General features: G+C 42.2%; 1 protein-coding gene across 1 annotated transcript in view; it reads right to left on the bottom strand.

Moving 5' to 3' along the window:
- LOC139555138 (voltage-gated delayed rectifier potassium channel KCNH8-like) overlaps positions 1-609 on the bottom strand; it is a 95,427-nt gene extending 94,818 nt beyond the window's left edge. Inside the window, exon 1 of the mRNA XM_071368675.1 lies at positions 410-609. Coding sequence (XP_071224776.1) covers positions 410-485 — 76 coding nt within the window. The 5' untranslated portion in view covers positions 486-609. The remainder of the gene's footprint in view (positions 1-409) is intronic.
- Positions 610-12,284: the final 11,675 nt, after the last annotated feature.

Genomic DNA, 12,284 nt, shown 5'->3' with positions numbered 1-12,284 from the left:
TTAGCGCTCGCGCCCATCTCCATTATACAGTGTCTAAAAAACTGTTATGTGCCAACAAATTGAACAAGTCTTTTAACTATATACCACACAGATATAGCATATAGCCCTGGGCACCATGAGCAACTAAACATAGGCTATTCCATTTTCAAGAGAAAAATAACTTTTCAAAATATATCCTACCTGCATTAACTTGCTCTACTGTTAGTTTGTGATTTGATTTCACTGGCTGTTTTGGAAGAAATATACATATTATGACTAAAAGCCGTATTCCTACCAATTGATTTAGCAATATCCATAAATCTAAATCTTAGAAAGCAAGTGCAACAAACGGGTTGGGACTGAACGAATAGCCTAACAGGATATAGGTTAAGGTCCCATTAAGCATCAAAGAGAAAGAGAACAAACTTACGTGTGCCGTCAAACCGTGTGGCTATGGTGTCCAGAAACGTGTTCTGCGGCGCAAGTAATCCTTTCATCACAGGCATTTTCTCTCCCTGTTGTCCAAGTCCCCATCAAAGTCACGGAAGAGAAGGTGTGAGCCGACCTAATATGTGTGAGGCGCGCACGTTAACAACGATTCGCCGGAGTCGTCCGCGATACATCGGTGGAATCCGATTGCTATCGAGTGGAGAGTGTGTGTGAGAGAGATGCGCGCTCACTGGAACCGTGTGAAAATGTGGGTATGTGTGTGACAAGTGGATGTGACGCCTGCAGGTGCAATTCAGGTAACAGCTACTCCGGGACGCCCGCGAGAAATCCAGACGCGGGAACGAGCTTTCTGTCAGCAGTTTCATTATTATGTCAATGGATTTCAATGATCATCATTTCTCACTGTGCAATGACATAGGCGATCAATCAAACCGACTACAACACTGTGATCAAGCAAACTATTTTAACTGTCTGAAAGTGAATATGTTGCAGCCAACTAGGAAACGTACTATTTCTATCTCTTATTTTTCTCTAGGCTACTTTTACGATCTTCAATGCAGTATGTTCGTTCTCGTCAGAAAAGTAATAAATAACGTTCAATTTTGAATAAAAGAAAGTAGCCTACAGCTTGAACATAACAGTGGTCTATAAAATATATCCCAAATACATTAAGAATGCCGGTTTTCGATTGAAATATCTATACTATAATTAATAATAGCCTAAGCCTGCAGGTTAGGGAAAGTTGAGTAGGCCTATGAGGTCACACGCCTTAGTGACAAGACTAGGGGAACACATAAACCATAAATGCACAGGCAAGCACGTGTACAAGAACAGTGTAGTCTTTTGTTCCAATCAGCTGACTCTGACATAGGGCCTAACTGAGATAAAGGAGCGTCAGGAAAAAGGGAGAACAATAAGCTACACATTGAGCAAACACATGTAATAGATAGTCGAGTACCAGACTATTTTGTTATTAGTGTCTGTCATCCGACTCTCTCTCTCTCGCATCTCTGTCTCCCCCCTCCCCCCATCGTCTAGAACGAGACTCTGCCACCCCCTAATGGTGCAACGGATACATAGCAGTTGAAGAATGGCAACGTTGGGCATGTAGTAACCCAATGGCGCCCCTTTGTGATTTGTAATGGAAACACATGCTTGACACAAACAACACACACACACACACACACACTCATTGACAAATTAATAAAAAAGTTGTCTGAAATTGTGGGGGCCCTTGCCTGTGGAGTGGCAAATTTAGACTTTGGCTGACTGCATGTTTCTGTGCGTGTGTGTTCCTGTGTGTGTGTGTGTATGTGTGTGTGTGTGTGTGTGTGTGCGTGTGCGTGTGCGTGTGTGTGTGTGTGTGTGTGTGTGTGTGTGTGTGTGTGTGTGTGTGTGTGTGTGCGTGCGTGCGTGTGGTAGTAGTAGTAGTGAAGAGACTGGCTCCATGTGCCCTATAGTGTACTGTCGCGTCATTGACTATAATTAAATGTGACGACTGTATATTACGAAATCAATTCTCTATGTGTAATTTAATTACGCGATTAAACTAATCATGCAACTTTAATCAAGAAATCAATTCTCTATGCGTAATTTAATTACGTGATTAAACTAATCATGCAACTTTAATTAACTAGGAAGTCGGGGCACCACGGAAAAAGGTTGTTTATAGAGTGTCAATTTCCGAATATAACTCTTCAGATATTTTCATATCTTATCAAAACAGCCGCATATTAATTAATTTTACCTCATCAGTCTCATTATTGAACGTCACAAACCCTTGGATATCTGCACGAACCCTAGCATAGAATCATGAATTAGCTATATACAAATTGTCTTAATTATTTTTTACTAACTAACTTAATCAATCACAGAATTACATAAACACACACACACAGGTCATACATTGGTTACTATCATGATAGGAAAGTCCCTAGTAGGCTAAGCTGATATGACGGCTTGGTAGACAAAGGAAATGGGTGGGGTAGTTCAAGAGTGGGAAACTCAAGAGTGGATTCACTACATACATAGAAATTGCTAATATTTTGATCATGAACAACCGCTCATTCGAAAAGAAATTGCAATTTATATATTTACGAGTGTCTGCCTTTGTTGTCCCTCTCTGCGATTGCCAATCCGTCTGCTGTATAGTCCGTCGACAGAGAGCCTCTGGTTTGTCCACCAGAGATCAAAGTCATAGGTTGTTAGAATGGATACTTCAGAGTACCATTCGGAAATTTTCTTAGATCGGAAGCGTTTACCAGACTAAAGTATTTAAACAGCTGCAGTCTGAATAATTGTTCTTTAGTTCATAGATTTCTAAGCCATTTCAATGTGGGGACCTCGTCCTTGTGTTTTTGACTTTTGTAGAGTTGCCAACCATTTCAACATGTAGCTACCACTTCATGTTTTCTGATCTTCTTAACCATTCGAGACGTCCGGCTTACCGTGGGTCTCTTTGGCACAAAATGTACATTTTGTCACGGGTGGTTTTATACTCTGTGGAAGAAGCCTCCAGTGGCCTGGAGCCTCCAGTGATGATCCATGGCCCGGAGCCTCCAGTGATGATCCATGGCCCGGAGCCTCCAGTGATGATCCATGGCCCGGAGCACTCCAGTGATGATCCATGGCCCGGAGCCTCCGGCGACGATCCACGGTCCGGAACCTCCGTTGACGTTCCACGGTCCGTTTCCTCCTGCGACGATCCACGGTCCGGAGCTTCCGGCGACGATCTACGGTCCGGAGTCCCCGACAACGATCCACGGTCCGGAGCTTCCGGCGACGATCCACGGTTCAGTTCCTCCAGCGACGATCTACGGTCTGGAGTCCCTGACGACGATCTGCGGTCCGGAGTCCCCGGCGACGATCTACGGTCCGCAGTCCTCTGGCGATGATTCACGGTCCGGAGCTTCTGGCAACGATCCCCGCACCAGAGGCGCCGCCGAAGTTGTCAGAGCCACAAGCGGAGCGGGATCTGCGTCCCGCACCGGAGCCGCCACCGAGGGTAGATGCCCACCTGGACCCTCCCCTATAGGTTCAGGTTTGCGGCCGGCATCCACACCTTTGGGGGGGGTACTGTCACGCCCTGACCTTAGAGATCCTTTTAATTCTCTATTTGGTTAGGTCAGGATGTGACTAGGGTGGGCAATCTATGTTTTCTATTTCTTTGTTGGCCTTGTATGGTTCCCAATCAGAGGCAGCTGTCTATCGTTATCTCTGATTGGGGATCATATTTAGGCAGCCTTTTCCCACCTGTTGTTTGTGGCATCTTGTTTTTGTGTAGCTGCCTGTGAGCAGCCCAAAACGTCACGTTTCGTTTTCTTCTGTATTGTTTTTGGTGAGTTTCATATTTATTAAACATGTGGAAATCTAAGTACGCTGCGCCTTGGTCCATTCATTCAGACGATCGTGACACCCTCGCTTCCTACTCGTCGCCAAACCCACTGGCTCCAGGTCATTTACAAGTCTCTGTTAGGTAAAGCCCCGCCTTATCTCAGCTCACTGGTCACCATAGCAGCACCCACCCGTAGCACGCGCTCCAGCAAGTATATCTCACTGGTCACCCCCAAAGCCAACTCCTCCTTCCAGTTCTCTGCTGCCAATGACTGGAACGAACTGCAAAAATCACTGAAGCTGGAGACTCATATCTCCCTCACTAGCTTTAAGCACCAGCTGTCAGAGCAGCTCACAGAATACTGCACCTGTACATAGCCCATCTGTAAACAGCCCATCCAACTACCTCATCCCCTTTCTGTATTTATTTATTTATCTTGCTCCTTCGCACCCCAGTATCTCTACTTGCACATTCATCTTCTGCACATCTACCATTCCAGTGTTTAATTGCTATATTGTAATTACTTCGCCACCATGGCCTATTTATTGCCTTTACTTCCCTTATCTTACCTCATTTGCACTCACTGTATATAGACTTTCTTTTCTTTTTCTACTGTATTATTGACTGTATGTTTGTTTATTCCATGTGTAACTCTGTGTTGTTGTTTGTGTCGCACTGCTTTGCTTTATCTTGGCCAGGTCGCAGTTGTAAATGAGAACTTGTTCTCAACTAGCCTACCTGGTTAAATAAAGGTGAAATAAAAAATAAAATAACAAAATGACCAATATCACTTAATTTGTTTGTTTCCTCTCTAGGATCATTTACAGTAATATAATTTATATATCACTTAATTTGTTTGTTTCCTCTCTAGGATCACTTACAGTAGTATAATTTAAAACAATGTCTGTAAACTGTCTTTCACATGTCTGTCAATCAAACAATCTCAGATGGACCATGGTGTTATATAGGCCTACTTTGGTCTTGGATTGAAGAAGCTTTAGAGTGCCGCCCTCTCCTTAAAACAGAGAAGTGGTGAATCATGGGAGATGTACAGTGGGGAGAACAAGTATTTGATACACTGCCGATTTTGCAGGTTTTCCTACTTACAAAGCATGTAGAGGTCTGTCATTTTTATCATAGGTACACTTCAACTGTGAGAGACGGAATCTAAAACAAAAATCCAGAAAATCACATTGTATGATTTTTAAGTAATTAATTTGCATTTTATTGCATGACATAAGTATTTGATCACCTACCAACCAGTAAGAATTCCGGCTCTCACAGACCTGTTAGTTTTTCTTTAAGAAGCCCTCCTGTTCTCCACTCATTACCTGTATTAACTGCACCTGTTTGAACTCGTTACCTGTATAAAAGACACCTGTCCACACACTCAATCAAACAGACTCCAACCTCTCCACAATGGCCAAGACCAGAGAGCTGTGTAAGGACATCAGGGATAAATTGTAGACCTGTACAAGGCTGGGATGGGCTACAGGACAATAGCCAAGCAGCTTGGTGAGAAGGCAACAACTGTTGGCACAATTATTAGAAAATAGAAGAAGTTCAAGATGACGGTCAATCCCCCTCGGTCTGGGGCTCCATGCAAGATCTCACCTCGTGGGGCATCAATGATCATGAGGAAGGTGAGTTATCAGCCCAGAACTACACGGCAGGACCTGGTCAATGACCTGAAGAGAGCTGGGACCACAGTCTCAAAGAAAACCATTAGTAACACACTACGCCGTCATGGATTAAAATCCTGCAGCACACGCAAGGTCCCCCTGCTCAAGCCAGCGCATGTCCAGGCCCGTCTGAAGTTTGCCAATGACCATCTGGATGATCCAGAGGAGGAATGGGAGAAGGTCATGTGGTCTGATGAGACAAAAATAGAGCTTTTTGCTCTAAACTCCACTCGCCGTGTTTGGAGGAATAGAAGGATGAGTACAACCCCAAGAACACCATCCCAACCGTGAAGCATGGAGGTGGAAACATCATTCTTTGGGGATGCTTTTCTGCAAAGGGGACAGGACGACTGCACCGTATTGAGGGGAGGATGGATGGGGCCATGTATCGCGAGATCTTGACCAACAACCTCCTTCCCTCAGTAAGAGCATTGAAGATGGGTCGTGGCTGGGTCTTCCAGCATGACAACGACCCGAAACACACAGCCAGGGCAACTAAGGAGTGGCTCCGTAAGAAGCATCTCAAGGTCCTGGAGTGGCCTAGCCAGTCTCCAGACCTGAACCCAATAGAAAATCTTTGGAGGGAGCCGAAAGTCCGTATTGCCCAGCGACAGCCCCGAAACCTGAAGGATCTGGAGAAGGTCTGTATGGAGGAGTGGGCCAAAATCCCTGCTGCAGTGTGTGCAAACCTGGTCAAGAACTACAGGAAACGTATGATCTCTGTAATTGCAAACTAAGGTTTCTGTACCAAATATTCAGTTCTGCTTTTCTGATGTATCAAATACTTATGTCATGCAATAAAATGCAAATTAATTACTTAAAAATCATACAATGTGATTTTCTGGATTTTTGTTTTAGATTCCTTCTCTCACAGTTGAAGTGTACCTATGATAAAAATTACAGACCTCTACATGCTTTGTAAGTAGGAAAACCTGCAAAATTGTCAGTGTATCAAATACTTGTTCTCCCCACTGTAGTAGATAGCTAGTGTGATGACAGTGCTGGCATCATTGAGAACTATGGGCTATGGACATGTCTTGGCCAGGTTATCTCCATTATCCAAATGCACTTGTGGCTTGGACTTCATAGAACCTACTACGTTGTCCTTACTGCAACACCATGCATTTCCTTTAGCTGTATCTATACATCAGAGAAGGCTGGAGGGAGGAGCTATACGAGGACAGGCTCATTGGAACTAAATCAATGGAATGGAGTCAAACACGTTGATCCCATGTGTTTGGTATCATTCCATTGATTCCATTCCAGTTATTACAATGAAACCGTCCTCCTATAGTTCCTCCCACCAGCCTCCTCTGCTATACACAGCATGTAGGCCATGTCTCTGTTGCACCCAGACATGTGTTTGGGTCCAAACTCTCTCCTCTCCTCTTTGGCATGTCAGTTATGTTGAGGTTCTAAGTGTGCCAGTATTCCAGCATAGCCATGGTAACGACGAGGTTACATTATTCCCTCTGGTACCATCCAGTGAGCGGGCATGGCCCTCCAGATGCACTGATGGGGACTTTACCCACATGCTGGCATAGCCTGCCAAAAGCTATGAAACACACACTCTCAGAAACACACACGCACACACACACACACACACACAATCAGACAGAAACACACACATACACTTTCTCTCTCTAATGAATACGCAAACAACTTCGCTCTCTTCAACACCATGCCACACAAAGTGAAACTGTAATCAACATTTTTCTTGACTAGTTTGCCCACAGACATCTGTCAGGAGAGACAAGCACCGAGTATCAAATAAAGCAGAATCCAAACCGACCCCAAGATGGCCACGTTGCATGCTGTTTGATCTAAAACCCTCCACCACACACACACTGTCATGCCCTGACCTTAGAGATCCTTTTTATCTCTCTATTTTGGTTGGTCAGGGCATGAGTTTGGGTGGGCATTCTATGTCTGGTGTTCTATGTTGTTCTATGTTTATATTTCTATGTGTTTGGCCTGGTATGGTTCCCAATCAGAGGCAGCTGTCTATCGTTGTCTCTGATTGAGAACCATACTTAGGTAGCCTCATCCCACCTGTGTTTTGTGGGTTGTTGTTTTCTGTCTTTGTGTCTGCACCAGACAGAACTGTTTCGGTTTCGTTCGTCTTTTTGATGTTTTTGTTATTTAGTGTTCTGAGTTAAATAAATTTAACATGGACACTTACCACGCTGCGTTTTGGTCCGATCTTGACTACTCTTCATCAGAAGAAGAGTAATATCGTTACACACACACACACACACACACACACACACACACAGATAGAGAGAAACAAATGAGCACATACAGAGATACATACAGAGATACATACGCCTAATCCTCATGCCAGCTAATACCAACAGTGATGGCATACAGTACTGAACAATCAGCACTATCTGAACTGAAATCTGTAGAACATTGGAATCCAAGAGGTCAGTGGCTTATAGGCCTTTATGAATGTCATCTACTGAGGAGTTCTTCAATAGCTACAGTAATACACCTTCCACTGGGGCCATGGCTGTCCCAGCTAATACCTGATTCCTGTAAGAAGCGTTATTATCAGTCTCAGGAGTCCCATCCAGACCCCTGTATCAGGGCTAACACAAAGAGGGAGGGAGAATCACATGATAGAAGTGATAAGGTTATTGAATGGACACCCAAGATCACTCCCTGCATCCAGGTTTCTGGGTTGAGATGTTTTCTAGTTTGGGGACATGACAAGAAAAATATGAACAAAGGTCCTGTGCTGGTTTGATTTGTGTGGGATGTGGGGTGGTGTGTGTGTGTGAGTGTTCCGACCAAAAACAGTATAACCATGTAATAACCCTATTGCATGTCATTTCTCTGAGGCCGGTCACCCCGTCTCCTCCATGTCCTTCTGTGCTATACAGCAAATAAAACCTTCACGTAGGGGGTGATAAACGTAGGGGGTGATAAACGTAGGGGGTGATAAACGTAGGGGGTGATAAACGTAGGGGGTGATAATCTTGATTTGAGTCTTTTCCAGACAAAATGCAGGTGGATGTTCTATTTAAAAACTCTCCACCCATCACGCATGAATGAATAATTGTTATTGAAGTGTTTTCTGAAACTGGTGTATTGCCTCTTATTGGTGTACGATACCCCCATCTAGTGGTATTTCTACGACTCTGTGTTATTTATTCCGAGAACAATTTCACATGGTATAAGTAAAATAAAGTAATAATTGATTATATTTCTTTGTTCGCATTTGTACATTTTGTATATAATCTAGATCATGCATTCTACTAGGTATTATACTAGGTACTGATTTATAGATTTATAGATGTGACATATGCAATTATCCTGGAAATAGAGGCCAGGTGTGTGTGCAGACAACTTTACACTGAGGATGGCCTGAGGCCAAAACGTTTTATTTTTTTTGTTCACCTTTTCTTTATGGACTTTCTTTCGCACTATGTTTTTTTGGGGAGCCATGATGTTATAATAAACATCTTTATTTTGCATTCAAGTCTTAGTTTTGGATGTATTCATTTTTTCGACAGTGTGCTGGTCTCCATCTCTTCCAGTATTGTTATTTTGACTTCTACGCACCTGGAACATATACTATTCAGTAGTAAAGGGCCTTATAAGAGCGCAGACGGCCTCGTCATTTATAACCACGTTATAACCGTAGCATATTAAATGCAATAGAAGATAACCTAATTTGGGTAGAGACAGTACTGGGAGACCGTTAGGGAATCCCCTTTGATCAGCAGCAGATTGAGAGAGCTGTACTACAATGTCAGCTGTGACCATTTAATGGTCTTAATGATTATTTACTGTCAGCTTCATTGACGAGGAATTTAAGCATATGAGATGGATAAATAAAGGCAGACAAACACACACATCAGAGTGACATGTCTTTCTCTTAGTTAGTCACAATGAATGAAGTCTAACCAGGCTTGACTTGCTCTGGCTATAGGGAGATAGATAATTCTGTTTTTCTAATTAACCAAGAGGGTAATGGAGCTCTCTCCTTGTCTCTCTCTCGCCTTCTATCTCTCTCCCACCGTCTCTCTTTCTCTTAGGTCCTCTATCTCAATTTCTAAAATGTTCAATATATATTGTTCTGCCTTGCTATGCCTGTAAGGTTAATTTAATATAAAACATTGATTAATCTAGAACTTGTCAAGTGAGTTGTGTTGTCCCTGTCTCACAGTAAGGGAGTGTAAATTCTATTCCAGTGTGGGGAGCTCAATTCTGGCCTCATTTTGCTCATCTCTTTTCAGAGGTTAATATGAGTATATAAAATGGAAAGTGCACGGATAACAAGCGCATACCTGGCAGCGCTTGCTTCCAGGCTGCAGCGTCCCCTTCTGACGCATGAAAGACAAAAACCAGGAGAGGCTCGAGCATACGGATGACAGCAATCTCTCTCTCCTTTCTCTCTCTCTACCTGCCCCTCTTTCTCATTTCCTCTCTCTCTCGTCACCCATTTTGCAATAGCCTAATTGGGGAAAGCGCCACGAGCCACTTTGAAAGACACTTGAAGCTCACCGGCAGGTTCCGTCACTCGTCCGACTGTCACACACGACAGACATCAGTTCTGCAGCTCCGAAGCAGAGTGACCTTTCTGAAATACATGTAGGTACATGAATTTATCGCGCATTCTAAATTGTACATTCTAAATAATTTTATGGGACCTTAGACGCTTTGTTTAATCTCAATGGATATCCAACTATTCAACGGATTCCGCTGTTATTGAAGGTAATTATAATTATCTATTTTTGGCTATTTTTTCTGATACTATTTTTTCTTATTATTTTTCGATAACTTTATACAACACCTGCTATGCTGCTCTCTTATTTTACCATTCCATTGGGAATTCGTATTAGCCTATGTTTGGTGCTTGCTTCTGAACCTGACATTTTTGGGGGGTTCTTGAATAGGCTACTTTTCTTCAAGTAAAATACCCCCATTGCGTATGCCAGTAGGCTATACCTTTAGGTTTTGTGGGAATTTACTTATTGATGCTGACATGCGTTATTGCAACTGTATCGTTAGCCTATATTTTGCAAATAACACGTTAGGCTATCCAAATAGCTTAGGTCTTTTTGAAACTTTTATAGGGATGAAACACGATTTTTTTCCTCTGTGTCTTATAAATGTTCAGTGTTGGGGATGTTGGGGAGCAGTGAACTACACTTGAAACAGCCTAGCTTTTGTGTGTAAAAGGCTAAATTACATATTCTGTTAACATCTGACTGTGATCTGTTCTTGCAATTTGTAATCATTTCAGATTTAGATAGGATCATAGACTAATTCGTTTTCATTGCATAGTCTAGTTTACATTTGATTGATGTCAACTAATGTGAACTCAACGTGAAAAAAAAATAGATTAAAAGTTGGGTGAAAAAATACGAAATTCCCTTACGTTGACGACTTTTTGCAAATCCAATCCATTTTCAACTGTTGATTCAACGTCATCAGAATTTTTTATTTAAATGTTGAAATGACGTGGAAACAACGTTGATACAACCAGTTTTTGCCCAGCGGGTTGGATGTAATGAACTACTTTTTAAAAGTAACTTTAGTTAAGTAAACTATAGGCTTTTCTTAAGGGTAGCATTAGTATAGCTTAACTTCTTCCAGTGTGAAGTAATTGGTAGCTTGGTAAACTAGCCTACTATATTTTCAGAGTAGCTTCCCCAACTATGTAAATGTTTTTGGCAGGTAGGCTACGCTCCTATTGACAGTAGAGAAAGAAATGGCCATCTCTCACTTTCCCCTTTAAACACTGTTTGAATAGGCTACACATCCTATCCAGGCTATTCATTATAAACAACATCACTTTCCCCTTTAAACACTGTTTGAATAGGCTACACATCCTATCCAGGCTATTACTTATAAACAACATCACTTTCCCCTTTAAACACTGTTTGAATAGGCTACACATCCTATCCAGGCTATTCATTATAAACAACATCACTTTCCCCTTTAAACACTGTTTGAATAGGCTACACATCCTATCCAGGCTATTCATTATAAACAACATCACTTTCCCCTTTAAACACTGTTTGAATAGGCTACACGTCCTATCCAGGCTATTCATTATAAACAACATCACTTTCCCCTTTAAACACTGTTTGAATAGGCTACACGTCCTATCCAGGCTATTCATTATAAACAACATCACTTTCTAAGTCAAGATCCTCAAAAATGATTTCCCCTAATTCAACGGCTTCACATGCCGCCATAAAAAAATATATGCCTACAATAGGGAAACATTGAAGATAATGGCTTATGGAGATGGGGGCGAGAATAATTTGAACAGCAAACATATGTAAGAAAAGTTGATAAGCAGCCCATCACATCCAGAGCGTTTCCATGGAGAGTTATTAAATCCCTAGGACAAAAACAAGCCATGCATATAACAGTGGCACGGCAGAAAATAATAAATACATTTATGCGCAATTGTCACATTTAATACCTACCGGAGCGTAGTGGTGAATTCATTATTACACCAACTGTATGTTAATACAACTGCCTCTGTTTATGGGCTACATGCTCGCGCGCGCGCGTGTTTCATCGCGATTTGAAATTGAAGGTTAAAAAGAAATCAACAATTATATTGGGGGGAAGATAAATATCCATCAAATCATGCAGTGTGCCTCTGGTAACATACCATTATTGTGTAGCCTACAAACTAAACCAACTCTGTAAGAGCGGACACATTCAGGTCTCATTCGCGTTCTCACATTTACTTCTCATAATAATAATGGATACACTCCACATGCTCACACAGTTAGGCTACATTTGGTTCCCATATTAGTATTAGTAAATTATAAATGTGTAGTATTAGCATAATGTTGCCCAGAGAAACT

This window comes from Salvelinus alpinus, chromosome 26 (assembly GCF_045679555.1).
Source record: "Salvelinus alpinus chromosome 26, SLU_Salpinus.1, whole genome shotgun sequence".
Taxonomy (NCBI): domain Eukaryota; kingdom Metazoa; phylum Chordata; class Actinopteri; order Salmoniformes; family Salmonidae; genus Salvelinus; species Salvelinus alpinus.
Note: the sequence above shows the minus strand (reverse complement) of the source record. Positions and strands in the feature narration are given on the sequence as shown.